The sequence below is a fragment of the Cuculus canorus genome, chromosome 18 (genome assembly GCF_017976375.1).
Source record: "Cuculus canorus isolate bCucCan1 chromosome 18, bCucCan1.pri, whole genome shotgun sequence".
NCBI classification, from domain to species: Eukaryota; Metazoa; Chordata; class Aves; order Cuculiformes; family Cuculidae; genus Cuculus; species Cuculus canorus.
Window position 1 is genome coordinate 2,767,823 of NC_071418.1, and position 23,455 is coordinate 2,791,277.

The window sequence follows — 23,455 nt, forward strand, 5'->3', positions numbered from 1 at the left end:
TGTGCAGATTCCCTGTAACAGAACATTGCTCGTACGCACAGACTGCACTTCAAGGTAACCAGCACTTCCAGTGCACTGCGTTGTTATTTGCTGTCGGAGATAAGAGCAGAGTCTAAAGCACAGGGATATAGCAAATATGTCCATGTGGCATATTGCTCTGTTGAATTTCTGGCAAATTTATTGTCCTTAACATTTGTTGTGTTAACTTGGTCCCCTGATGAACACAGGGATTGTCACCGACCTGCCAGCCTCTAACGATGTGTGGCCTAATGGGATCCACCAATGGAAAGATCCCAATAAAGTTTATACGGTTGAATACGTTTTATTGAGGCAGTTAGACTGACTCCGCAGGAATTTAGGACAGAATGGAAAAGATCAGTGACAACACAGCTGCTGAGGGTCTGGATCAGTAGATTCAGAGACAACAGGGACTGTAATTTCGCCTGTTGTCACCACTAGGCAACTAAAGCAAACAAAACACAAGTGATGGCGTGCCAAACTAAGCAGGGACAAAACTTTTTTGATACAGAAATCAGTCACATATTCATATTAGTATGTACCCCTATTGTCTATGCTGGAACACCATTCAGAATATGCAGTAAAGAACTGTTTGTTTTCATCCGGGCGCACTCCCAGGCTGCAGTGATGACAACGGGAGGGCTAATATCTACCTGCAATGATTTGTCTCACCTGTGGACACATGGATAATACAAAATGTATACTCAATTCACCCAGAGTTAATCCATTATGGAGGCTAATGTCAAAAGGCAGAACAATTAAGAAAAGAGGGGAGGTGCTATGAGACTCCAACAGTTTGGCCTGGAGAGGGGCGCATAAAGCTAAAATTGCTAAGTTATGCCACAATAAAGGGCAGTCACCGTGCTAACAACCTAGGGATTAATAACAATTTAATAACACAGTTTATAAGTAAATATTGGCTTCTAAATACAGATAAATAATTTCAGGATAGCCTGTCCATTTACAATGTTATTAGGTTAATGTACAACACTTCCCTAAGCATGAAATGTGCTGCTTTGTGAATGCAAGTTTTGATTTTAAACTGCCCCCATCCCTCTCCAGCTCACTATAGAACTCTTGAAAAGTCACAAAGTAATGAGCATATTTTAAATGTCAGGCATTTTTCTTTAAGACATCTGGGAAACTCTTCAGTGGCTGGTCACTGGATTGACTGTTTGCACCTATAAGCAGATGCCTTACTGTGTGACGAAAGGGATTTTGACTAAAATATGTATTTTATGTGGAGTCTTTTAAAATTACTTCTCTTTAATCCTCGCATATTTTCCTAGAGAGCTTTGCCCTGGTAGTTTGTTGGTTTCTGCCGGTTTCATCTAGCACATTCTTGGTATCTGAAGTAAAAGGGTCCACATTTCTTCAAATTCTTCTGTGTATCCTCACAAACACACTCCGTGGTTTAGCTCCGGAATTATTTACATTCAACACAGACAGGGGGGCCTCCTGCTTTTATTGCTGAAAATAATCTGAATAATTGTAAAACATAGAACAGAAAATGGAGATTATAGTTAATGACCCTAACAGAAAACATTTGAAGTGTCCATTACACATGACCTGGGGATAAAGGAAGAATTTTGTATCATCTTTGACATTTGGTTTGGGGAGGTTAAGATAAGCGCTTAGCTCTTCAGTGAGTTCCAAATAGAAGGGCTTCATTGATAGCACAGGAATGGCCACTAGATCAACACTGCATGCTTTTGAAAATTGCATCCTTTATCTTTACATGACTGGGCAAAAATAAGAAGTTGTCTCTAAAGAAGTGAATTATTTTGCAGCGTTTCCTTTTACAAATGCATTGAGGTGGAAGAGTCTCATGTTCTCCACTAAATGTTGGACTAAACATTGCTGGACCAAATACACTGGAGGATCCAAAACCTAGGGGAAATCTTTTCCTTTTGCCATTGAATGACACAACTGCAGACCAAGGGTTTGAGAAACACCTTGTACCTAATTGTTATTGAAGACTGTAAGACTGATGTCAGTGAGCCCAAAGTTAAGTTTCAAAAAATACCACTCACTCTCCCGAATATGTGATAAATACCTCTCATTTTATAATTTGCTTGTTTTCTAGAACTTGCTGGGAACTCACAACTTAGGCAGAGTGTTTTATGAGCCAATCAAGGATCGACATGGCAATATGCTAATAGTTACTATAAGAGAAGTGGAGAGCCTTTACTCATTTTTTAATGGAAAATGGATGCAGGTATCCAAACTACAAAGCCAGAGGAAATCCCTTTCAACTCCAGAGGAGCCAACGGCATTAGACATCTTGCTTATAACAATCCAGGTAGTACTTTGCTTCTCTTACTGTATGTTATTTGCTTTTGTAAAACCTGTGCCAGAGCCCCAGTTTTTGGAAGAGTCTTGGAGAATTTCAGGCCTTAATCCAGTGCCCAATAAAATTAATGGCAAGGCTCCCATTGAAAGCAAAGACTTATATTACTTCCAGTGGGTCTGGGATCAGATCCTTAATATGTAAAATATCCATGAGATTCTAAAGAAATCATTTCAAAATCCTAGCAAAGACTAGTAGTTTCTATCGGTTTCGGGAAACCACGTTATAGAATTCTATAGCAAGGGATATAAAAGCCTTTAAAATTCTCTGGGATGCTCTTAATACATTCACTTACAGTTCCTACATGCCACAAGATTTTTCCATTCAACCTTGAGCACTAAATCTAGGTTTAAAACCTTACTGTTCTACTTAATAAACCTGTTCTGTGGGATCAGAGTTCTTTGGAGCATGGTATAGTTGCTAAAGAGTTCTTTGCTGTCTATAACCCTCCTTTAATTTCTGCATGACATACCCCTAGAGTTCACAATTAGAAAAATATCAAGGTAAGGATTGATCTTAGAAGCTGCTTTGCAGTCAGTTCAGTTATCATTGAGAACCAGCGGAGTTCAGCCCGTTGACAATCAGGACATCTGTAAACTCCTGTTAAATATAGTTCACATCAATATAAATACATGTTTTCTGTAGGTAACAGCAACCTACTTCTTATAAAAAGTCAGCAGACACCACCCCCACCACCCCCCAAACTCAGTTGTGTGGTTATCCAAAATACTACAGGACAAATTATTGTCTCAGTCCCTTCTTTAGCACCCTCAACTAGACGATGGCTGCTGTGGTTCAGTTTTGAGTTAGAGGCACTTTCTAGGGCAGATACAGGGCTTTTGGTAGCAGAAACTGAGAGGCAGTCAAAATATACATTACCAGGTTCTAGTAACATTAAAAAATTTCCAAAAGACAATAAAACTTACCTGATCTATGTTAGATTTGAGGTATTAAAATGTGTTAAAGGTGTAGAAAAATGTCAATCTGGGCAAAAGTTTTATATTAGGAAACCCAAAATACAGGCTTGATCAGATTTCCACAGAGATCCTAGTGGAAAAAATGTTCCCCTAATGGTTTATGCATTCCTATCTAACGCCCACCCTTTCTTCTATTACTTGTTTAATCACCAAATGGGCATTTTGTTCATGAAGTGCTTGTGAAAATGAGGGTCTAATTGCATTGCTCAGAGCCAAGCATAGCACTGGCAGATAATTTGATGGTTCCAAGAGTAGAGGCATGAGGCCAGGTGTCTTAATCCTCGCCCACTGCAGAAGCACACATTTCTCAGGATGGCAGCAGGCATCATTTTAAGAGTGGCTTGGGGAGACTGCTATACACAGCCTTAAAAACGTCTCCTGGCTTCAGCAAATACACCATCATTATTAATTCCTTCTAAGTTCTATTTGTTGATAAAGATATTTGTTCAGAAGACACAGCCATTAATTAAATTTAGCAACACAGCAGTCCCTGTGCTCCCAGAGATCTTCCTCATGGCAGCAGGTGACACAGACGAGGTTTTTGAGAGGTGTGGGCCGGGTCTCTGCAAGGATTTCTTTGGTGACAGAACTGGCTCAGGCAGCCCCTCTCTCCCAGCTTCCCCAGCTTTTTCCCAGTGCTGCTCTACTCTATCTTCATAGCTACACATCCGATGTGAACCAGGGAACCGCTCTGGCTGAAAAACTCCTTTCCCTGAGTTGTTTTTCAGCTGATCCAGTTCCCCATCTCAGCTAAATGACCAGACAGGAGGGCAGAGCTGGGCGTTCTTTAAGCTGGTTTACATGCAATGGTTGTAGAAGATTGAAACCTCAGGTTTTCAGAGCCAATGGAGAGCTTAGAGAACCTGTAAAATTTTACATAAAAAGTTGTCTGAGTGCATCCGAACTATTTATATGCTTAAGCATGTGCTTAAATGCTTTGTGCACCAGGAACACTGTTGAAACAAAAAGACGGCTGTAAAACCAGTTTGATCCCAAACTTTTCTGCTTATGTGGAAAAAAAAAAAAGAAAAAAGACATTTTTATGTAGGACTGTTTCTCTTAAAACAGGACATACTTTCCTATCACAAACGAAGTCAGCAACGCCTCCCTTCCGGCTTGTATCTGGGTTACCTTAAACTCTGCAGCTCCGTGGATCAGATCAAAGTGCTGGTGTTGCAGAAGCTGCCTAACATCCTGTGTCACGTTAAAATCCGAGACAACAGCAATGTCTCCAAGTAAGTGAATACATACATACTTTCACACACACATGTGGAGAGAGAACATTTGATTTATATTTGAAGCAACTAATCAAATGTAAATGCTAATGCAGTTTTGCCACTGCAAAATCATAGGTGCCAGCAAAGTTTGGCTCAAGTGGGTACCACCACAGAGATCCGCACTGACCTAAGCGGGCATACCTGGGTGCTTCCAGCGGTCTGAAGGCCTATCCAGAAGACACACACATGAGCCCGTTGGTTTCTAAGCAGAATATCCTGTGGTGGCTCAAATTCTGCACAGTGGTAATGATCTTCCATAGCTCCATGAGGAGGATCATAGCTTGCAGCCCTGACTGAGTTCCAGTGACCTCGATGTCACCCTCTCTATTGCTTTTCACTGACTGTGGGGTGTTGGTGATTTTTCTCTGTATTCTCTTGTGTAATATCTGGTTTCTCATTCTAATCCACAGCAAGCACACAGCAACTGAAAACATACTCAGACATAAGCTATCAGCCACACTACCGCTGTGCTCTGGGAAAGCCATTTTCCTTGTGTCCAATGTCCTTATCTACGGCAAGTGCAGTTATTGGCACCATGTAGTCCTTGCCCAGTGGGCAACACATTGTATTGGCTTTTCTCTTGAGCTCTTTAACTCTGTATCATTTCAGCAACCATCTGATAATTTAGCATGAGGAAAAAGGAACTGAATATCTACATGGACAACAAGGATATCCAGAATGTAGTTGTTAATACTAACAAAAAATTTAGAAGGAGCATGAAGCATAGCGCTTCGGAGTTTATGACAATCTCTGACTCTTGAAGTTTAAGATCAGGTCTTTATTCAGGAGCAAATTGTACCCCATCAATTACTTTTCTTGTAGAGGAGTTTCCTGTTCTTTCTTTCTTGAGTGTTTGGTGCTGGCTGCTTTTCAAGAGAGAATTCTAGGCAGAGTGATCAAGGAATTGATCCAGAAAGATGATTACCTTGTTTATCAGGTCTAGGAGGTATGTGTATGTCCAGCAAACCAGGAAGCTCTTTAGCTCCAGTACAAGAGAGTCTGCCAGAGAAATCAAACTTCCTCCTAATTGTCACCGGTGTCATTTCCAATGCACACTTTTCAAAATGCTGTGGTAAATAGGGGATGAAGTATGTGGAAAAAAAAAAATGGAGCGAGAAGCCGTAGTGAAATATTTCAAAGGCAGTTGGACTCTCAGAGGTTTGCGAGGAATGTTCAGCCTGGTGTGCATGTGCTAGAAAAATTAAACTTTTCAAAGTTATATTTTTAACCACAAACAATCAAAATAGCAAAACATTCTAAACTTGTGCAATATGCGGATTAAACTATCAACAGATCCCAAATGCACATAGACTGAATTCCTGCTTGTGCACTGAACTTTTGTTATATTTCTAATTTTAACTTGACTCAACATACAGAGATGAGTGGGAATGGATCCAAACACTTTCTGGCTCAGAATCTGTGGAAAGTATGGATCATACTTCAGACTGCCCTACTCAATTGTTCTTGTATGAGCTCCAGATGGCAGTGAAAGCTCTCCTTAAACAGATCAATCTACCTCTGCATCAGGTATTTTCCTTTGTGGTATTTATCACCTTTTTAAAAACTGATTCTTAAGAACACAACTGAAAGCTACAAATTGTGTAACTTGCAAGTAGGGGTTACATGTTATGGTTGAGCGTAAAGAAAAGAAGAGAAGTTTTGTATTCCATCATTCTATATGTGTATGTGGGGAACTTCTTCAATAAAAGTTATTTTCCTGGAAATTCGAACATACAAAGATTAAGAGACAAATTTTCAGTTAACTCCTGGTTTTGCTTCTGTTAGTGTAGTTGTGCAGCTTCAGGCAGGTGCAACTAAGCACTTTTGCGCAAAACTGGTAGTTGTGAGCACCTTGGCACAGCTGGCAAAGAAAAATAGGTATTTTTCCAGGCAAGCAGGGCAATTGACTGTTCTTTTCGAGGTAATAGTGAAGTGTGAGACCTGCTGAAGACACAGTGCTTTGCTATCCTGTTACACACAGATAAATGCAGGACTTCTCAAACACATAGTTCCAAACCTCCAGATTGCTGTGGAAGAGGAGAGGTATCTGGCTCCTGGTTTCACATTTAGGTCCAAGAAATGCACATGGATAAATATAATCAGGGAGGATAATCTATGATGTGAAAGATCTATGAAAAAATAAGATAAGAAGTTTGTTTCTTGTTTACACAAATTCCATTTTATTTTGGTCTAGGGGGGTCAAGAGGGCTTAAAACAGAAGTAAATAATCTTTATATTCACTTCAAGGTCTGTTTGTGCAGTTAGGAAGATCTGGCCTTAAAATAAACTAATCTGGTTCTACATTTCTTTATTTTGAAAGATTTAGGCTTTGCTTTTAGAAAGGAATCTATCGGTGCTGCACCTTCTAGCCTGGGAAGAGCCAAATAAGACTCGAGTAAATCCAAAATTAAGACAGATGGTGTGCTGCCTCGGGGCCAGTCACTCTAATTCAATAGGGCTCTGTACAGGTCTCTTTGCTAGGGTATTTTTTTGGAGGTTATAGCTTTTGTGTTTTGTTCTTTTGAGCTAAGGACTAAAATAGTTAAATCAAAGTGCAATATGTCCCTTAGGCTGCAGTTCAGCCAAGCTTTTAAGCTCATCTATTGTGCATGAGAGGTAGACATAAACATGACCTTGCAGTTGTGTTTTGATGACTCAGGACCAAACTTCTGTGTTAATGAATTGAGTTTTTAGTCCAACAGATTTATTTACGTATTGTTATTGGTTTTGTGGTAAACAGAATCATGGGCAGTGACACTGGTGCACACCCAGGGTGAAATGCAGTGCTGCGCACAGCAGCTCTACAGCAGCCTCGGGCCAACTCCTGTGTGTGCCATTTTCTCTGGCTGCAGCACTTGTTAAACCTTTTCAGTGCTGTGTTGAGGGAGAGCTGCATATTTCTCTTAACCAACCCTAAATTGAATCTTAAAGGTTTTTAATTGAATCCATTTTCATGTTTTCACATAATTATGCAATCACAATCTTGAAAAGCACATGGCATGTGATCATTTTCTGCCTAATAAGAAACATAAATGTTGTTTTCAGGGGGGTTGTGCCTGTGTGTGTTGTTTTAATGTGGAACATTGCAGCTTTAAATCTTTATTTTATGTAGTGACATGAACCCACATTTAGCTCCCCCCCCCCCCCCAAATATTTATGTTTTATAAAAATTCTGAGCTTGATGTTGTGCAAATTTTCTTTAATGTTTTATATCATTTGGGGTGTTGTTTATATAAGTGCCATGTTGTAATTCTCTCCTATTTCTTCCCCCGCGCGTGTCCCTCTACAGGCTAAGCACTTCCGTCTGTATACACAGGAGGTGTTGGAACTGGGTCACAATGTCTCCTTTCTTCTCCTGCTCCCCGCCTCAGACGACGTCTGCACTGCCCCAGGACAGAATAATCCTTACACCCCACACTCAGGATTTCTTAACCTCCCTCTTCAGATGTTTGAACTCGGTATAGTAGCTTGCTTCACCTAGAAATATTAACCCAGTCTCCTTATAATAAAATCACAAAGTTGTATCTGTTTTCCCCCTTGTCCCAGTGGAGAGTCAATAAATCACATGATGGCTTTGGCAACAACACTACCTATAACTGTGTACAAGTTATATAGAGAGCAGAGCGGTTAAAGCATATACTGTAGCAATCGTTACTGAAATGCAAAACATAGAGCAAAGCCCACAGTTACCCAGTATGTGTCTATAAGCTCACTTGGAAGATGATATTCTGTAAAAAAAAAGGACAAAAAACTAACACACAACATAGCAAGGTTGGAGAGTGGAAAGAGATGCAGAAAAACATCCCTCTGAATTGCCACAAGAATAACCACCCATTTTGGAGAGATGTTTTGCAATTCTGACTGCAGTTAGTCTTACTCGAGAACTGGCTCATTCACATCTTTGTGAAAGATCTGAGTGGAGCTTCTTGCATGAGGGTCATCTTTTTTTTCCTGCTAAAATGCAGGAGCCTCAGTCCTATTGCTGTGGTGCAGGAAAAGCCTGTTGTGGAAATGCCAAAGCACTGGACTTGAAAATCTATATCTCTAGAGAGCACATCCTGTGCTGTAGCAGATTCAGCCCTCTTGTTCCACCGCATTGCTGACTGGGTAAGAATTCCCCAAAACAGAGTTTTCCAGCTGTCTCGCAGAAGGCATAAGATGGTTTAGCTTCAAGGTCTTCTATTTCTCATTTCTTCTTCTTTGGTCCACAGAGAAAAGAAAGGTTCCACATAAAATCAGCTCATAAAGACTTAATAGTTCTTTTTAGAAAGAATATTGTAAGTATGGGGACTGCTGAGACTTACACATAAGTCTCCCCTGTTTCCTTCTGGCCTATGAAACTGAATATCTTTCTTTCCTCTGCCTTGGATAAGAGAGAAAGATATGAGCCAAAACTGATGGAGTCAGTACACAAAGAGCCACTACAGAACACGTCCCTAGTAGCAGCGGTGTCCTCAGTGATATCTCTTTCCGGTGCTTACGTGACACCACTACCAGCACCGTATGCATGAGCTGGTGCAGTCTGCCAAGGAAAAGTCACCTCTTCAAAAGAAAACTAAACCTAATTGAACGGGAAGAGTCAGTTCAGTGGTTTGGATCATATGGCCATGGCTGAAACGCCCTAAAGTCAGACTCATTATTGTCTTGACACAAACTCAGAAGTCTACACTTAGACTCTGTGTATAGAACACATCATACATGATGTGTCGCAGATACATATGCAACAGAGTGCTCTCTCAAACAGCATTCTCAGCGCAGAACTCTGTTTAGCAATATTGCTGCACTGGGAAAGCATGGAGACAACAGTAATGAAAGCTGAATTTTATTTTTGAGTATTTTTTTTAAGTAAGCAACCGTCTAGCTGAAGGCAGATGACATTTCTATATGACTGATTATATATGTATCCCTGATGTTCCATAAAGTGACTGTGATTCACATCTCAAATATTAGAAGCTTCCATTCCCCATTAGCTGGTGGCTACCAACTATATAATTGCACAACCACAAAAGACTATGTTGAAGTAACATTTGTTAAAGTAACATTAAAGGGTCTGACTTAAAACCACAAAGGCTAGAAACTTCAACACTGGAACTGAAACCGCGGCTGTAATTCACTCAAGAGTCCACCACATATGGCATATATACTGTAAGACCACACACTATTCAGACTAGATCCCTGCAATATCTAGGCATCGGAACCAGAAGGTAGAACTCTTTCTTTCACTCTTTCTTTGTGTGATTTCTCTGTTCAGATTAAGCCTTCATTGTTACGCTAATGGTGTTCTGTGATTGCATTTCTTAGTTAAATCCTTCTCAGTTATACTTAGCATGTTGTTTGCAAGGGAGAAGTAGACACAGGACACTGCTTTTATTTCTTTTTTTAGTATTTATGATAAGAAGAATATATGCAATTTACACTTTGAACACCCTGAAAAATACCACGCCACAATCCAGACCAGCAGCAGCTTTACGCCAGCTGGCATTCGCTGCTCTAGCAAGATCACGCTGTATGCTTGCATTTACTGAAGCACCGATGAATGGGGAAGTATTTCTGAAAGCTTGTTCTCACCCAGCAAGTTTCAGTATACCTGCACTGAACTTTGTGGAGACAAATGGTAACTTTTGCCTGAGCAATTGCAGGTTCTAGAATAACATAACTTCACAAGGCCCAGTAAATTAACATTTGTGAAGCTGCATGGCGCTGTAGCTGTTGTCTCTGTTACCCACTTACCTCTTTCCAAGGCAGCTCAGATAGCTCTGTGCTCCTCCAAAGTCAAATTACAGAAAGCAAGAGGTCATATCTGAACGTTCTGTGTTACCCTTCTGCATGAGCGCTCAGAGGATGATGTGTGATAACACCTAAAAGAGTTTTAGTTGTTTCACCCAAACTGTGATACCACTGAAATGCTTTTACTGCTGAGTCACTCAAATTTCTGTTACTGATTTAAGTCAGCCTTGCCCAAGAGAAAGTTATCGTGCTCTGAAATGACGCTTCCTTTCTGAAACACTCAATTAAAAAACATAAAAGATGAGTTCCATTCTCCAGTTAAGTCACTACTTTCTTGATAAAAGAAATTATGAACTATAAAAGCCTCCCAAACAGCCTTTCTGATTAAAGCTATCAAGGGCAAGATAGCCTCTGGAGTTGCATACTAAAGACCTGATTATGCCTTCTCTTAGATATAAATTAGAAATGACTCTTTTGAAATCAGTGAACTCACAGAGAAAATGCAGTATAAATGAGAGGAGAATTAGAGCCTGTATTATTTTATTTCTAGCTTAAAGTAACCCATCCAGAGTTAGCCATTACATTTAATAAAATTTGTGTTCTAAAAGCTAAGGATTTCATATTTCATAACCTCAATATAACAATGTTTCCTTTGCTCTTGGTCTTTTCACAGTTCATTTTTGCTGTTACAAGGAAAAATTTATAAGCCTGTATTGCCGCCTTTCTGCTGTTATAGAGCTGGACTCTCTGAAAACCCAGCAATCCCTAAGGGAAGCAATTTCAGACAGTGAAGTCGCTGCGGCCAAACAAAGACACCAGCAAGTTATAGACTACATACAGGTAATAGTCTGTTTCTGCCTATTCCAAGGAGATTTTAAGGTGGCTTTCTTTAAAATTGCGTTGGGCTGTAATTTGAAATCTAGATGGAGAATTATTCACAGACATCATAAAAAGAGCAGTTGTATCAAAAGTGCAATTCTGTTTTTATGAAATTCAAACTCAGAACATGATTTCCTTAGTTGCTACTTTTATACAAGGATTTTTACGGGTAAAATCAAATGACAGTTATACCAGACTGTTATAAAGAAATGTGTTGGTCTGCTTGTAAAACTCTCTCCCGTCTAGCGTGAGGTAAGCAAGTACCAGGCTTGAGCGCTCATTTGTGTACTGTTTTTTCTCTGTCTTTTTGAATTGAGGACATTTTTCACCATGGTAGTCTGCCAATGAAGAAAAATTAAAATGAAAATTCAGACTAGATTGTGGGGACAATCTTCATCAACAACATCACAGCAAAGAAAGCAGTTCTCTGTTTAAGATGGCCCCAAAATCCTCTGTAAGTCTGTGCAGCACCATGCAGTGACACAGCTGAGGTGGGGGACTTCTTTTGATCAGGCAAAGACAAAATGTTCTCATTCTTGTCTCATTTGCTTATTCTCTGTCTCTCACACCAAGTTTTCGGCACTCTTCCCAGATCAGGACTTTCTCTACGCAACTCGGGGGTCTTTGAGCAGCACCCCATTGTGCAGCACAGCCAGGTCTGCCCTCTTGCACACTGTTTCAGCAATCGATTATTTACAGATAAAACTCATTACCTTTGCAGAGTGCATCTATGGACATCTGTCTTCCTACAAGGGAGATGCAGATAAGTTTGCAGCTCAATATTCTTAATTTTCAAGCAACCTTCTGTTGGAATAGGGGCCAAGACAACCATTTATCTCATCGTTAATATATTTATATTTATATATAATTATAAACAAGATGATAATATTTCTGTTCCTCTTTGCTCTGAATTCAGATCTCCTTTGCCTCATCCACTTTGGAGGACTTGGCAACCTGCAGGGGGGCAGAAGGAATGTTCCATTGTACTTTAACCGCTCTGTCAGCTTCTTCTTCTCATCTTCCCATTCTCACAATCAGAAAATCTAGCTTTTTTTTCAGTATGCTGGAAAAAATATAACATTTTTATCCTTCACATCAAGAATATGTATATTAATATGTTTGCGCTGTATAGAAAGTACTGTATTCCTCTTTTCTGAAGTGTCCAAGGCACATACATGCGCTGGGAAAAAACGGGAGAACATTTTAAACTTCAGTGTTTTGTGCTGAATTATTGTGACAGTGTATTAGCCTTGTCAGGTTTCCTCTCAAATGAAAACCAGCTGTATTCCACCTATTGGCAAAAATATCTCAGCCCACCACATACCGCAATCTTCAGTGGTGACCACAAAACCGCAAGAGCATTTGTGTGATCCTAGATCTAAGACAGTGTTGAAGTCACTACACAAACCAAACATTGTAAAGAGCAAGGGAGTCTATATAAATGCGGTTCTGACAAGGAGTCGGAGGGCAACTGGAATGTAAAACTTAAATAAAAAAAAAGCCAGCAGATAAGGGACTTGGAGTCTTTACCAGAACGTTACACAGCAAGAAAAGAAATCTACAGACATTGAAATGAAAACTGAAGTTAAGCTGTAATTTATGTAGCGTAATGCTTCAAACATTCTTAAATTGTGAAAGAACCACAGTTCATTAAAAAGACTGGTCCGTGATCCCAGGAGACGCTGCAGAATGGCATCAGGGAGAAAACTGACAGGATTTGCATTTTATTAAACTGCGTGCAGGATAGGTTTTGTTTGGGGTTGAGGAAGGATCACAGAGAAGAAACATAAAATCTCCAAAATCAAATAGGTGAGATGTTTGCTAACTGGCATTCTCTTCATGGAGCCACACTGAAGCCTTGAAATGATGTAGGATTACGCATTAATCTCTGAATCATTTGCTATTCTTATCGATGTATATTCTTAGCTCAAATTAACTCAGTGGCCAGGCTTGCACTGACATCATTGGAGTCAGGATTTCACCTTTACATAAAAATGGCCATACTAGGTCAAAACAAAGATCCATCTATCCAGCTATCCTGTCTCCAGCGCAGCTCATCAAGAACTACCCTAGCTAATCTGGCATCTGCAGTATCCTTTGGCAATAAATTTTACACTTTGAATGCGCATTTTGTGAAGAAGTATCCTCAGCTGACAGGAAACCTCAGAACAGATCAGTCTGCAGTCTCCCTTTCACCAATCCCTCTCCTACCCCCCTATCTGATAATGCTGCACAAAGCACCGCTCCCCTTTGCCTGTGCATTTGCTGACCCAGGGCTCTCATTCCCGCAGAATGTAGCTTGTGTAACTGCAAAGCAGTTTCCCTTAAACACTGCAATATTAACACGAAGGCTTCTTTAAATGCAGAATCTTCTGTAGGAAGAGAAGTGCAAGGGAAATTCTAGAAAGGATACTGCGGCAGAAGGATATTACACTCACAGCTACTGTCATTTGCTGGTGGCAGCGACATTTGCTCAGTCATCAAAGATTTTGAATTGCTTGAAGGTGTTAGAAGTATTCCACTCTCAAGACCCACATTGAACAGCATCTTTTCTCTCCATGTAGATACTTAAAGCTATATTCTGCTATTGATCTAGGCACTTGTCTCTTATTGCCATCAACAGGCATGTGTTAGAACTGTCTTTGTGTAGAGTTATAGTATTAAAATGAATGCAGAACAAAATGATGATAAGGGAGAAACCTGCTGTTTGGCTCATAGCTGGTTTCAGCCCTCCACGAATGTATGCTAGATTTGATCTGAGCACTCTGCTTTTGAACATAACCCTGGGTTTGCAAGGATGCTCAAGAAGTCTTGCTTTCATTCCAGTATGGAATAAAAACAACTTTCAAGCATGAATAGAGATTTTTTTTTTACTCCATCAAAGGACTATTTTCATTTTCTTTCCATGTCAGAGTTTAGGTCTGCATTCACTCCTCCTAACTACAAGTTCTCAACTGAGGTACCTAATTCAAGAGGCTGGTGTCCCCAAGCAGCCTCTGCAGTGGTGGAGAACAAGCATTGAGACCACCTAAACCTGAAGTGTCCTATCAGGAGACCCTGTTTCTCTCTGTTGGCAGTGACTACATACCTGCCTGGGCACTTGAAGAAAGTACACACTTAGGTAAAATTAATACACAGGCTTCACTTTTCCATCTTTTTTTTCTGTATAGCAAATCGATGAGATCTGGAGGGAAATGAGATGGATCACAGAAGCCCTGCAGTATGCAAGGTACAGGCAGCCAGCAGCTGGCCTACTCATAAAGAAGCTTGTGGATCTTTCAGAAGAACACTCTCAAAAGAAAATCAGTTCAACCTCTTCACATCTAGATTGTCTTCCTTCACCTCCTCCTTCCCCTGAGGCTAGGATCCAGCGGAGAAAAGCTGTGAGTGGTAAGAGAATTTTTCTTTGTTCATCAAGTGAAATCTTTGAACTCACTTTTAATTATAATAGTTCTTCTATGTCTTTTTATAAAAGGAATATTTTTCCCCACACCTACCAAGGTTTTTAACAATCAATTTATCAATCATTTGCCACTCAATATCTTAAGAACCTTCTACAACCCTTACAATCATTTTTTGTTTTCAACTACTCAGAACAATCACTCATCATCCGTCAACTTTGCCACCTCTCTGTTCCAGATCATTTAATGAACAGGCTGGAGGGACAAGTGCAATAGCTGACTTCTCCATGATATCCAGAACTAGGAAAATCTATCCATCATGAAAGCTGACTACTTAACTTGTTGTCTACACCAACAATCTGCTATTCATATGTGGAGGGAGCTTTCTCTTTATCTCAATCACAGCTTCCTTGTTCCAGAACGTGTGGTAAAGAACCTTGTCAAAAGCTCGTCAGGAAATCTAGGACTCCTGTATCGTACACTTGTTCAGGATTTTATTAGGCTGGTGAGACAAGCTGCTAAGCGAGACCTATCGCTACTTTCTCATCACTTTTCTATCAATCTGTTCTTCTATTATTTTTTCCTGGAATCTAAGTCAGGTTTTCCATAGATTCCATTTGTCACCTTCTGTTTCTCTGATATTGCAGCCACTTTCTTTCCATGCTTTGACTGTTCCTCTGCTTTGGAGCTATTCTTTCTTATGCTCCTCTTGCTTTGTTTTGATAGAGCAAATTTTAGTGCCAGTACAGTTTAACAGTTATTTTCACATACCTCAGTGTTCTCAGTGTTTTAGACAAGCAATTAAAACACAGAATTACACAAATAAGTACCCACCTCATTGATCATTATTGCTTGTCTGAACAGCTGGAAAACTAAACTGATGAAGCACAAATACAGCAAATAAAAATGAAGCAAATTAAAAGAGTAACAGATAATTTCTGAACAGAACAAGGCCTTTGGAGAAAAAAGTAAACCATCATTCTGCTGAGCTGACTTTAAGCAATGAGTAAATGAAACTGTAGAAACAAAAGCAACAGATGCTATATTAAAAACTGCCATGACCATTTCGGTAATAATAATTTGTTTTTTCAAACTGGCAATTTTATTCAGTTAAGAAAAATGAATAAATCTACTCCAGTTAGATTAGGTTAAAATTAAAAAAAAAAAAAATGAAGACAATGATGCTTTGATTCATTCCATTGCACGGCGGTGTTCTTCTCAGCATCTCTCCCTGAGCTCATTCTTGCCCTTTATTAAAGACCATGAGTGCAGAATAATCCTCAGTTCTGGCACCATGTAACCCAGAGCATCATCTTATCCTGTATGGACTTGATTCGTTATTGCTGTGCCTATATGGTTATTTACACCAGGTCAAAGTGAATAGTCATCACTGTATTAAATCTATGGATTTTCCCCTTGGATCTAATTTAAACTGTCCAGGACAGTGGAGTATCAATCCATTCTGTCATCACATATGCCACTATATTTATTGTGTTATTGATCCTTCCGTAGCCAAAAGACAGCAGTGATTTCAGTGCCAGTGTGAGTTTTGGTCAACAAATTCACATTTGAATTAAGCATGTCTGCTTTGGATTTGAACAGACATAATGCACCTGATGGGGAAAAGGGGAGGGTTTGTTCATCTGCCTCCACGTCTTGCCTCAAACTTCTTACGCACACATACAGTTCCAGAGATATAAATCTGCAGTAACTCAACTGACATCTTTAATAAAAACAGAACCTGGATTAGAATTTTTCTCTCTCCCAAATCTCCATCTCTATGACATTTGGCGAAAACAAGATAAAAGAAAACAGAGCCTGTCAGAACGTGTTCCCAATTCAAATACTCCCCTGCACTTAATACAATAAATGAATCCTTTTTGGTTTTTCTAATTCTACCACCACATCTGTAGGAGCTCCCTGACTACTGCATTTGCCATTACTTAGGCCCACAGACAATTCTACAGAGGAAGCACGTGTACATTTTCATAATTGTAGTTTTGATCCTAAATTAAGAAAAAAACCCAACCTAAATTACAGGTAAGCAATTTCTCTCCTGTGCTTGTCTTCTTAATCCATTCTCTTTGCAGATTCCCAGCCCTGCTCAGATGAAGAAGGCTGCTCTGAAGTATTTCTTCCAACCGACAGTGACTATGACTCCAGTGATGCATTAAGCCCCAGAGAATTAGACCTGATTTACTCCTCCTCACATGACATATCCCAGCAGGCTGGCAGTGGTCTGGGTGGCAGCGCACCTGATGTTCTCCAAGTCCACGACATGAAGCCTTACCTAACAACGAAAGAAGGCCTGACAGAGGGTCGTGCCTTTGATGCTAACACTGAATGTTGCACGGAGTATATGAGCAATCTGACAATGTCAGGGCTGACATCGAAAAGCATAGACAAGTCCTCTAGCTCCAAGCAGCCACTGAGCTTTTTAGGGAAAAAAAAGCTAGGGAAACATCAACATTACAACTACTTCAGCCGTCAACATCGTTGGCTGCGTGTGCACAGCGAGACGCAGTCTGGCTCTCTGTCTGAAGGTGTGTATACTCAGCACCTCACGAGATCTTCAGATTTGTCTCAAGAACCTACCTCCAGTGAGCAGTTAAAGATTCCCATCGATGGGTCTCGGAGCACTTTCTTACCTCACACATCCAGCCTCCCAGAAGATGGAAAAGGCAAGTATGAGGGATCAAGGCAGAATGTTCACAGGATACATGTGAAGCCTTATAAAACAACATTTCTGGGGGAAGAGGGCAAGTCCTGGGCAATGAGCACACAGTCTGTAGAACACAGAGATGTGCACAATGCTATGCAACAGATAATGGATCCAGATGACCAATCGGGTTCTGCTGTCTCAGAAGTCTTCAGCAGCACACTTTAACCCCAGACTTCGTCATTGCTTCCCGTCGCTCCATAAGGAGGTAGTGAGCATTATGCATGTAGGGCAGCACTTTCAAAACCACTTGTAAAAATCCAGCTACTGAAATGGCAAAAAAGAACCCTATCTTTCGACTTCATCACCAGATTTCTGGTCTTACAGGGGTATCTGTCGTGATTCAAGCATTGCTATTGGCATCTGCAGTTTTGCAGGTAGAGTCGTAACAGTCACCACATAACAGAACTATCTGTGGCTGCAAATCTAGTAACCGGATTTTGCAGTTCTCTTGACTTTCATATATCTCTGAGCATGCAAAATTTTAAGCATGAGTGGCTCTGCCTGCAAGTGAGCAGAAACCGTAACATCCCTGGCGTTGTCACATTAGGACTGTGTTCTAAATTTCTATTAACCTGTTTTCCACTCTTTCCTATAAACTTTTCTACTTCTCAGCCTTCTTGAATGGATTCAGGTTGCATATAAATAAAGTGCTAACTGGTCTAGAAACGCAGTTAACCCAGAGTTTCCAGCCACTTATAGAGAAATGGAAAATTCTTCCAATACTTAGAAAATGCAGTCAAACACCATCTCTGAGAGCTGTAAGAGCCTGACGTAATTATCACAATGGTTCAGTTTTTCAGGAGCTTAGATTTCAAATGATATAAGTAGCAAGTTATTGTAAAAGCATAGAAGGCAAACCTGTGAGGTCAAGATCAGGCAGAACAAGGCTGAGTTCTCAAGGAATAATATGCAGGGGTTGATACTGAAGCAAAGTCCACCACACAAGAGTGCATTTCTTTACGTTGGAGGCACTCTCATACACTCATTGGAAAGAAAGGCTCCTATTTCTGGAATACTCACTGTAATCTTCAGGGGCCTTTGATCACCATGACTGAAATTGGGATATTCTGGCAATTCAGAGTAAGGAAATTTGGGGTGCAGGTTGAATGAAAGATTTTTCATTTGGGTCACCAATAAATCTTAGTACCAAAAGGAAGGTGGGAGGTGGCCGTTTCACATGACGAATTTGTCTAAAGGCAGATCATAGTGAGTCATGGTTTTGTTCTTTGCAACCAGAGTAAGACTTACAGTACTACAGAGGATGATCTCAAAAATGAAATCTATACTAATGAAATCTATAACGTTCGAGTCACTGTGAAATGAACTAATGTGGAGAGAAACCCCAGCTGTTGCACAAGCTTTAATTTTTCTTAAACAGTTCTTGAAGTTTAATTTTATAGGCCACATTCCTGCTGGTTAAATTCCCTCACTCCATGTTTGCGCAGCCTTCTACCTTTCAATTTTTCAGCCTCCAGGTGGATACATTCTAAGGCCTCCAATAAAGAGATTTGAGTTAAATAGTTGAGTTTACAAGTCCTTGAGGTAAAGGTAAGGATTTGGGCCCATGATCTGTGGTCCTTATTAAAATAGCACTTCCATAACCCCAGTGCTATTAAAATCCCTGTGAACTCAATCCATAAATTCAAAAATAAATGTTATTCACTATTTTCTGCTTGGTCAGTATGTGGGAGCCAAGAAGAGTCTTTGCAGTGATATAAGGGCAAAAACTTTCTATAAGGGATTTGCATTTGTAACTTCTCCTTTTGGAAGAGGGAAGTTAACTTTTTGCACCAAAAATATTCATTCATTACCTGATCCAAAGCTCCGTGAGGATGGAAAGACTAGACTCCCATTCACTTCCACAGGCTCTGAATGAGACCCATACTGAAAATTCCTGTGGGTGAGAAGATGCGGGAAGGAGCAGAAGTGTCAGTGCCAATTTGCAGCCAGAAGGACACGCATTGTTTTCTGCCACACAGGATTGCATGGGGAAAACCTGGCTCACAAACCACAGAACCGCCCAGTGATGTTTTACTGTCAGTGAAGGCAGTAACAGCTCGTTACATTTGATTATGTTCATTAGCAGAAGGCTTTTCACTAGGGAGAGCCGGAACAATGTAATGTTCATATTCAGAAGTCAAACTAATTTAGACTGTTCCCTCATACACAGCATCCAGCTCAGGCTCCCTAACCTGTTTAGCTTCTGAGTAAAACCGCCACCAAAACGCCTGTTAAAGAATAAAAATAACAATACGCTGAGGCCTTATGTTTTTGCAGGATGTGACAAGATAAACCGAGATGTTCCTAAATGAAATCCACACTGCTTTGCTTTGACTCTTCAGGAACGGTGAGGGCAAGAAGTAGCAAAATCTACAGCAGAACAGGTACATGCTATTGGTTAGATAAGCATGTAAAACTCTGTTATCTACTCCTGCTGGTGGACTTTTCCAGCAGTAGTCATGTATCTAGTAAAGAGCTGGATACTTTATGGCAGAAAGGGCTTGATTTATTCATAGTCTTTTGGGCTAAGATCGAATTTGACGCTGGGAGTGCAAGTGGCAGCCGCAACCTAAACAATGTGATTTTAACCTTGTTATATGCAAGTATTGTTTACGTGATGTCCATGCTTCCTTGATCCTGTTACCTCTAGACTGAGGTTCTTCCACATACTTTAATAGTCAAAGTAGTAATTGATAGTTCTGACTTTAAATACTTCTGGTTACAAAGCACTGGATTATCTTTCGGTATAAACACGTGTTCTTTGTTCACAATTGCTACCCCTACTTATTCAGTGGGAAATTAAGTAAAGCAGCTCCTTAAAAGAATAGTAACGAAAACCCAGAGCTAAATAAATAGTAGGAGGTGGTGCCTTTCAAGTACTGTCACTACACTAATCATAATACCTCTGCAGTTCTCTTAGGAAAACCACTCACACATTTCACAAGCAATTACAGCAATTGAGATGAATCCTGAAAATACAGCAGCGTTATCCCCACTCTATAAAGGAATGAGTGACTCTTCCTAGTAGAGCTTAGAGTAAAGGCTCACCGTCAGGAATCAAACTAAAATTAGGAACTCAGACCTTTGCTTTAATTACTAGGAACCCTTTCTCCAGGTTGAGCTAGAGTGCCCCTCCTTGCACAGAGACGGGAAGTGCTGTGGCTCAGAGCCCACAGCGCACTAGAATTTCATTAGCCAGCAGACAGCTCGTTCAAACGAGTCTGTACCCACTTTGTATCAGCTGAAGCTCTGCTCTAAAATGGTTACCTAGGCTTTGCAAGCCTCCGGATCTCTGTCTCTCTCTTCCTCGTATATCTTGTCACAGAACCTTTGTCTTGAATTTTCCAGGAAGCATGTTTTCACCTGGGCTGAACCCAGTCCCTCCTATTTCTAAGCATGACTTGGACTGGCTAGAAAAGAATGCAGTGCTTTCATACTATGACTCCACAAAAAAAAGAGAAACAAACCATGGATGATACCTCCTGTGGTCTCTAACTTTCCTGTTTCTGCTGGTAGGAAGCGAGATATAGGTAAGCTGCAAGGTTTACACTAAAATTTCCTTGCATCCACAAGAAGGCAGTCTGCCCATGGACAGTTTGTCTCAAGAAACCTGTAGTCAAGCATTTATTTCCCATGCTTGTATTATTTTTTTTCTTTATCTTTAGATAATAATTGACCACTAGTTTTTCTATTCAGTAAGAGCACACACAGAGTAATCTATAAATGCCTATTTTTAAATATAGACATTAAAGGGGAGGGGAGAAGATGGAATATTTTATCCCAAACATTTATGTTTAGAGTGTTTTGGAAAGAGATGGTGCATCTTTAAGTTCTCTGTGGTATAAAGAAATGCTTTAAGTTGCTGGTCAACTCTTTTAAGGTGTTTAAATGCATGGCTCATGACTGTTACGTAAAACTTTTAATACAGCCTTACAAACAACAAGGGTACAGTGTATTTGAAAATACGGTATACAGCTTGGAAACTTACTCTGAATTTCTCTGAGGTGTTGAACTTTGCCATCAGCAAAAAGTATTTTTAGTAAAGAGGCCATGAATTTTCAGACAACAGAGATTTCATCAGATCGGGTCTCTGATTTTTCCACAACAGAAAAACATTAAGTAGTTAGAATACTTTATTTGTAAGTATAATTTAGCTTTTGATTCCATGAAGTAGAATTCCTAAGGCTAAATCATGCCCAGAAGTGAGCAGCAGAGCTGTCGGCCCAGTATATTCTTTATAACACCCAAGGCGATGTTTCCCAAGGTGGGCTGAGTGTTACGCTCGGGAAGCGTACTTTGGTCAGTAGTTTGCCCCTTATTTGGGCGGGCACCAACTATGGCCCTCACTTCTGCTAAATCAGCATTTACGAAGTCATTAGGGGTCATTTTGTTGATTTGATTGGGCTTTGGAGCAGTCCCCATCCACTGTTGAAAGCTGAACAGCTCCTACCAGCTCAGAGATCACCTCTCCTCAATGTTTGTATTTATCTTCCCCAGCTGTCTCTCATACAGGGTGTTTTGGGGTGAGCTAAGAGAACTCCTTTCCTCAGCCTCTTCCTACCACAGCACCATGGGCAAGATTTAGCCAGTCATCCCATAATCGAGTGACATGTTACTAAGCTTCTCTGTCACAAAGCTATGGAAAACCTCCTGTTTTGCTGGTCAAATAATAAGAATTGATTTTTTTTTTTCTGTTTATTGTCATTTTCATTTTCTTTCTTGGAAAAGCTATGTGAAGGTGATCTGACATCAGAGAAAGTGATTGGCGTAGCACTGATCTACCTTATTACTGTGAACTGTAGTAATTTAGTGAGCAGATTTTAAGCTAAATGCACAGAGTTTTTGTGGTTTACTTTATAAAAAGGGCAGTTTGGGCCCAATCTTACTGTCCTTGGACCCCATTACAGGTTCTTTTGCACCAGTGTAAATCAAGAGTAGTACCACTGCAGCTGAGTCAGGTATTACCTTGTATAAATCAGCAGCTCCACTGGCTCACAGCGCTGGCTCGAGACCAGCTGCGGATCTGGATCAGTGGAGTCATCATGAAAGCAACACACTGACGCTGGTGTAAAAGATGATACGTGTGAGGGCGACAAAAGGGGTTTTATCTCACGGAATATTCCCCTATTGGTCACAGGGACCGTTGTTGGAGCCGTCTCTGAGCCCACCGTGCCGCTGTGTTACTATCGTACAGGGGGGAAATACTGCATAACATATTGCTACATTTTAGAGCAGGGACCAGATTCCTCTCCCATATTATGCAAACGAATCCTCTACGGAATGCAATGGCAGTTCCAGTTATGTCGCTGATAAAAATGAAGACTGTTCAGGGTTATTTGGAACTTGGGGGAGGGGAAGAGGGGTCGTTTGTTTTTTTCCCCTCAGAGAAAAAGTAATTTAAGTGAAATGTGCAAGGCAGTGTTTAATTGCTTCCTGCCTTGTTTGTACATAGCAATTTGGCTGTTTATTGGTTGTCTTTGTTCAGATTTTTATTGTAACTTGTTGCTATATATGCAACCAAGTGTATGTTAAAGTTTAAACTTTGCTACAGAATAATGCACAATTTTATGTGCTTTAAAACTTTGTAAATATATCGATGAACAATGTCTGCTGTGCTAACTGTGATCTTGGGACTTGACACAACAACATTTTCATGCATATGTACCTGCAAATGGTTTGAAAATAGCAAAATATATATTGAGGATGGCCACGAGCCAAGAGTAAACGAGTGCCGTATGACTCATGCTTCTTTAATAATTCCTGAAAGAGGCATGTATAGTGCATAAAATAGACAATAAAAATAATTTTCAAGACTACAAATATTTTTATAACTTCAGATATTAAATACTATTTTAGAAAAAAAAAAGATTGGTTGGTAAAAGAAATCTTAGGTTTATTTAAGTGAATCATTGTCATAAAAATGTTCTTACCATTGATATTTTTGTTTGATCTACTATCATAGAAACCTAGCGCTTTTAAGATGTAGAAGACTTGAAATGCTTTGCATTTTTACAACTCCTGTGATCTTCTAAAATTATGTCCTTCAAGTCTTCTCCCTCATTAACAAAAAAAATGCCAGCGTACACATAATACTAAACATAATC

At 40.1% G+C, this 23,455-nt stretch overlaps 1 protein-coding gene across 1 annotated transcript in view; it reads left to right on the plus strand.

Moving 5' to 3' along the window:
* ANKFN1 (ankyrin repeat and fibronectin type III domain containing 1) overlaps positions 1-19,433 on the plus strand; it is a 99,787-nt gene extending 80,354 nt beyond the window's left edge. The window contains exons 13-19 of the mRNA XM_054083764.1: positions 2,105-2,320; positions 4,414-4,580; positions 5,999-6,149; positions 7,912-8,080; positions 11,023-11,189; positions 14,399-14,618; positions 16,720-19,433. Of these exons, the coding sequence (XP_053939739.1) occupies positions 2,105-2,320; positions 4,414-4,580; positions 5,999-6,149; positions 7,912-8,080; positions 11,023-11,189; positions 14,399-14,618; positions 16,720-17,516 (1,887 nt within the window). The 3' untranslated portion in view covers positions 17,517-19,433. The remainder of the gene's footprint in view (positions 1-2,104; positions 2,321-4,413; positions 4,581-5,998; positions 6,150-7,911; positions 8,081-11,022; positions 11,190-14,398; positions 14,619-16,719) is intronic.
* The last annotated feature ends 4,022 nt before the right edge of the window (positions 19,434-23,455 follow it).